Source organism: Lipotes vexillifer, unplaced genomic scaffold (assembly GCF_000442215.2).
Source record: "Lipotes vexillifer unplaced genomic scaffold, Lipotes_vexillifer_v1.1 scaffold791, whole genome shotgun sequence".
Classification (NCBI taxonomy): domain Eukaryota; kingdom Metazoa; phylum Chordata; class Mammalia; order Artiodactyla; family Lipotidae; genus Lipotes; species Lipotes vexillifer.
The window spans coordinates 544,854-550,430 of record NW_006793445.1 but is presented as its reverse complement, the minus strand read 5'-3'; the positions used below and the strand labels follow the sequence as shown (position 1 = coordinate 550,430).

General features: G+C 54.7%; 1 protein-coding gene across 1 annotated transcript in view; it reads left to right on the top strand.

Moving 5' to 3' along the window:
* The first annotated feature begins 351 nt into the window (after positions 1 to 351).
* SLC9D1 (solute carrier family 9 member D1) overlaps positions 352 to 5,577 on the top strand; it is a 23,169-nt gene continuing 17,943 nt past the window's right edge. The window contains exons 1-3 of the mRNA XM_007466358.1: positions 352 to 795; positions 2,610 to 2,789; positions 4,322 to 4,513. Of these exons, the coding sequence (XP_007466420.1) occupies positions 352 to 795; positions 2,610 to 2,789; positions 4,322 to 4,513 (816 nt within the window). The remainder of the gene's footprint in view (positions 796 to 2,609; positions 2,790 to 4,321; positions 4,514 to 5,577) is intronic.

Sequence of the window (5,577 nt, the reverse complement as noted above, 5' to 3'; positions counted from 1 at the left end):
GGTAGATTTAGTAGATATATGAGGCTGAGTTTCACTTTAAAAAAGTGCCTTTAAATTCAGATGGAATCCTTAATCTCAGCTCCTCATCAGGCACCATACTTTAAATTCAGTATTTGATTGTAATCTAAGTGCAGCAGATAGTTCAGATGTTGATCTACGAAAAATAACGTTTTCCTTGGAAAAGTAATAGTTTTTAGTAATTACTTAAAACTTTCATCTCAATAGCAATGAGTCATCATTCAACTATATGTGTCAATAAATCTCTTTTTCAGCTGAAAATGCGTATCTCAAATGCAAGCCCGACTTAGCAGGACTCTTTGGACTGCCTTGCCCTGTCCCTAAAATCGGATCATGAAGGTGCTGGGGAAAAGCCACCTGTGGCTGTGGCTCCCGTTCCTTCACCTGCTGGCCAGCGGCGCGGAGCACGACGAAGTGGTGAGACACGCCGTCGAGTTGCAGCGGCGCCGAGGGGCGGCCGTCACCCACGGGGGACAGTGGGTCCTGGGCGGCTGCAGAAAGCTCTCCGGGCTTCTCCGCCAAAAGGCTGTGGTTCTTAACAAACTGAAGAGTGCAGTCAGAGCAGTGGAAAAAGACACCAACCTTTCGGACGAAGAGAAGCTGTTTCAGGTGCACATGTTTGAAATTTTCCAGAAAGAGCTGAATGAAAGTGAAAACTCAGTCTTCCAGGCCGTCCATGGGCTCCAGAGAGCCCTGCAGGGCGACTACAGGGACGTGGTCAACGTGAAGGAGAGCAGCAGGCAGCGCTTGGAGGCCCTGCGGAAGGCAGCCATCAAGGTGGGTCCAGGGCCGGGCGGGCTGCGCCAGCGACGGGGCTCGGCAGGTGGGAGCCGCCCAGGGCCTCTGATCTGGCCCAGCAGGTGCAGGAGAGCCAGTCCCTTTGCACAGTCACTTAGCAGAGCCACATTTGAGCACTTCTAGGGGTCTCTCGTGCTTTCTCCATGGTGGAGATCCCTGGGTATTGAAAAGAGTTACTCATGTTTCCCCAGTGAACTGCCGTGGAAATAAGCCCATTGTAGTTGCCGTCAGGGTTTTGAGCTTCTGATAAGAATTACTTTTAGTGTGAAGGCTGACTTTCTTCAAGGCCCACATGCTGAAAACAAAAATATTAAAGGTAGTTTTAAACAAATGTATACACTTGAATTAAGGATTTTGATGAAGGATACTTTTATTTTATTTTTTAATTTTTATTATTTTTTAAATAAATTTATTTATTTTTGTTTTTTGGCTGCGTTGGGTCTTTGTTGCTGCACACGGGCTTTCTCTAGTTGCGGCGAGCTGGGGCTACTCTTTGTTGTGGTGTGCGGGCTTCTCGTTGCAGTGGCTTCTCTTGTTGTGGAGCACGGGCTCTAGGTGCACAGGCTTTAGTAGACGCGGCGCGTGGGCTCAGTAGTTGTGGCTTGCCGGCTCTGGAGCACAGCCTCAGTAGCTGTGGCGCACGGGCTTAGCTGCTCCGCGGTATGTGGGATCTTCCCGGACCAGGGCTCAAACCCGTGTCTCCCGCATTGGCAGGTGGATTCTCAACCACTGCGCCACCAGGGAAGCCCCTGAAGGATACTTTTAAAATGATGAGAAGAAACTGTTATTACGTCAGATGTGATAGTTATGTAACATTTTAAAGCTGTCATTTAAGCCATGTGTTGTGTGCCTGGCACTTGAAATGTGCGAAGTGTCATTTCGTCCTCGTGGAAAGGCTGTGGCGATATTCTGCAGCTTAAAAAGTAAAGAAGATACAAATTATTAAACTCTGTTTTGCCCAAATGTGGTAGTTTGGGTAGAATATGGTGATGGGGTAAGTAGCCCCCTGGACTCGGGCGTCCTGCCTGTTGTTGGAAACAGACCGCCCCCTCCCAGCGGGATCACCGCCTCACCAGGTCCTTCGCACGGGTGGGATATTAAACTCCTTGGTGTTAAAGAGGGAATCGCAGGGGTGTCGGTTTGCGGTAGTTTAACGGTAGAACAGAGAACAAACACGAGTTTGAGTGGCGCTGACCCCACACACCTGCTCTCTGCTGGTTCTGGCCTCACGGGTGTGAGGCGGTCCAGGCGCTGGGGGTGCTGAGTAGAGGCCGCGAAACGGCCGAGCCTGTGCCTGGGGCCGCCCTCCGCTCAGCGCCCACTCCGCCTCAAACGTGAGCAAGTAGAGGGGTTTGATTTGAGATCCCTCGAGCTTGAGTGCGGTTGTGTGCCACACACGTGTTAAACTCTGTTCCCAGCACCACCCGTCAACTGTGCAAGTAAGTAATGCTGTCAGATTCTCCTGGAACATCTCCCCTTGGTAACTTGGAATTCGACTGTGTGTTCCGCTTAGAAATGTCTAGCTAGATAATCAAGTGCCACAGCTGGGCTTCACACGCAGTAGGCACAGTGGCTGGAGCAGCATCGGGGTCGGCGGGTGGTTTTCGTGTGAAGATAGGACCTTCAGCGTCTCTTTACGCTTATGTGTTACATCCGTGTGTGTGTAAGTAGCCTTCCTGCAGGGTTTGCAGTGCCCTGGGGCACCCGGCCTACGCTGCCGTGTTCGCAGGCAGGCAGCTTATCCAGGTTTCCTTCGTAATAAACCCCGCCCTTCATTTCTGACAAATGAACAGGAAGAGACGGAATATGTGGAACTTCTGGCGGCAGAAAAACATCAAGCTGAGGCCCTTAAGCACCTGCAGCGTCGAAACCAAAGCTTATCCGTCCTGGATGGAATTCTTGAGGACGTGAGGAGGGCGGCAGACCGTCTGGAGAAGGAGACGGAGGAACGCGCTTTCGATGACAACAGGTCGGTGAGTAGCGTCCACAGCAAGGTCCCCTCCACCTGCCGCGCCACTGAGAGGACGTGCACTTGGGGTTGTTTGCGGGCGTGCGGTAGCGCAGGCTGTAAGTGAACATGAGGCTAAGGCACTCGTGTGCCGTAGCAAGTGACTTGTGTGGCCCTGAAGACGTGCCCCGTTTCCTCTGCTTCCCGCCCCGCCCCGTGTTTGGTCAGTGCCCCGCCCCCCCGCCCCGACTGCCCCGCGCCCAGCAGCTCATCTGTCTCCCCGGCCTTGGCTCTGGTCTCAGGAAGCTGGCCCTGGATGGCCACGTTTCAGTGCACATCTGCCCAGGGAGAGGCTCGCTCCTTACAGGAATCCACCTTTGGGTCCCAAGCAGCACATCAGTGAGTCCTGGGACGGACTCAGGAAGGGGTTAGGTAATGACGGCAAACCAGAGCAAGGCGGGAGAGGGAAGTGGAGTGGGGCCCTCAGTGACCCTGGAGCGGGGGAGGCCGTGCGCCTGGGAAGAGTGTCCTTGCGTCACCTGCTCACCAGGCGCGCTGCCCTCCGCGGCTCCGGGCTCTTCCACACTGGCCTTCCCCCGGTCCTCTGGGACGTCAACCGCGTCCCGTGGTTCAGTTCAGCCTGGCACCATCCCCGTGGGGACAGGCCCAGCCCAAGACGGCCCCCGCTCCAGATGCCAACCACCCCTCCCTCCGGCGTTTGCTGTGCTGCCCACAGAGCTCAGTCTGTTTGCTAGGTTGGCAGATTGGCATGAAGGACACAGCTCAGATGGAAGAGGTACAGGGGCAGGACGTGGGGGACGGTGGCCGCTCCCCTGCCTGCTCCGGGCCCGGCGGCCTCCCCCAAACACCTCCACACGTTCAGCAGCCTGGAAGCTCTCGGAAGCTCGTGCCTGAAGGGTCTTCATGGAGGCTTCGTTATTTAGGCTCCTGACAAACTCGGCCTTCAGCCCCTCTGCCCTCCCAGAGGCCGTGGTGGAGCTGCAAGTTCAGCCCTCATCACGTGGCCGGCTTGTCTGGTGACCATCCCCTCCCGTGGGTACCCGGGGGCTCTCCACCACCCCTCACTCACCCGAGGGCAGGTGAGGTCGCAAGGGGCTTATTATGAAGGACAGCACACTCCTTTCACCTCTGCTGCTCTGGAGCGATTCAGGAACCGAGGCCAAAAGACCAAATATAGGACAAGATGTTTGCATCGCTCTTTATCACTCAGGAAGTCCCACGGGTTTGGGGGCTGTGGGCAGGAAAGGGGTCTAAGACCAAATATGTGTTTTTTGTTACAGATCACAGCGCCACGCCCTGAATCAGGTAGAGTAGGTGTTTGGAAGTAATAGAAATCCTGAACACTTCCATCTTTAAATCACTTTTCAATTGAAAAACTTTTTCGAATTTTCTAATTTATTGGTCTTCGGTCACACTTGACAGAATGCTGAGAATGTTCCTGTCGTTCTTCTCTGTGGGACTTACCCTCTAACATTTGACCTTGAACTTAAACACGTCTAATTGGTTGTAGTGACACAACACTTGTCATTGTTACAGGTCAGAGGGGTCAACTTTGAGGCAGTTCTGCGGGTGGAAGAAGACGAGGCCGGCTCCAAGCAGAACCTCACGAACCGGGAGGTCGAGGAGGACCTGGGCCTGAGCATGCTCATCGACTCCCAGAATAACCAGTACATCCTGACCAAGCCCAGGGACGCCACCATCCCGCGGGCAGACCCCCACCTCATAAAGGTAGCCCACGCCTCTGCCTGGCACCCACGTCCGCTGCCTAAAAGTTGACTTCGCTAAAGTAGCTCCTTCTCAAGGGGCAGAGAGGGCTTGGCTATGGTTTCACGTGTGGCCTGTGTCAATGTGGGGCGTGGCCGCCTTCTCCGGCGCCGTCTGGCTGGCACCCCAGGTGGCCTGAGGTGCACACCTGCACCCTTGGAGGGAGCCGGTTTAGTGGGAGGACGTGGAATTCTTTAGACTCGAGGTCGACAGGGTTGTGGTTCGGGATCACTGTTTGGACTTGGACCATGTGAGTGACAGGTGTGAGAGTGATGGAGTGCAGCCTGCGCAGGGTCCACATCAGTTGCTGGGTCTCTGGCTAAACTCCCTGACGCTGGAATCTGTTCAGGAGAAGGGACCGAGGCAAAGAACTCAGTCTTCGAGGTGCTGCCAGGACAGACAGCCAAGGGGCAGATAGATAAGCGGTCCCCACGGGCTTGTCCCGTGTGAGGGGCTGATCCCTGAACTGCTATCTCAAATCGAGAGGTAAAAGACAGAACGTATGTGGCCTTCCTTGGTTTTGACCACGTGGGGACTGGGAGGGGCTGAGTCTGAGAACGCGACTTCATGCCCTTGGCGAGGGGCAGGGCCTCCACTGCGCAGTTGCACCCCTTCCCCTTTGTATGTAGCGTAGCTTCTGGGGCGGCATCTTGAGGCCACGTGGATACCCTGTTCCTCGCCACCCTCGGGCCAGCAGCCTTATCACCGTCCACGAGTCTCTTCTGGACCAGTTCATACCCTGAAGGTTAGGTCGTCTTCGTGCCGTGGGAGCACAGTGGCGAAGGGCTCCCGGACTCGAGCCCTGAGAGGAGTCCTCGTACTCACAGTTCTCAGAGGACTGTCACGGGGTCCACGCGAGACAGACACGTCGCTGTAATCGTTAGACGCTGAGGAGCGAGCCTCACCTGCTCCCAGAAGCCTCCCTCGGTTCCCGCACTTGCCTTTCTTCCCCCTCAGTGAGACCAGGGTACCGTCCCACCCTACCTTCTCCTTTCTCTTCTTTTTTTTTTTTTTTTTTTTTTTTTTTT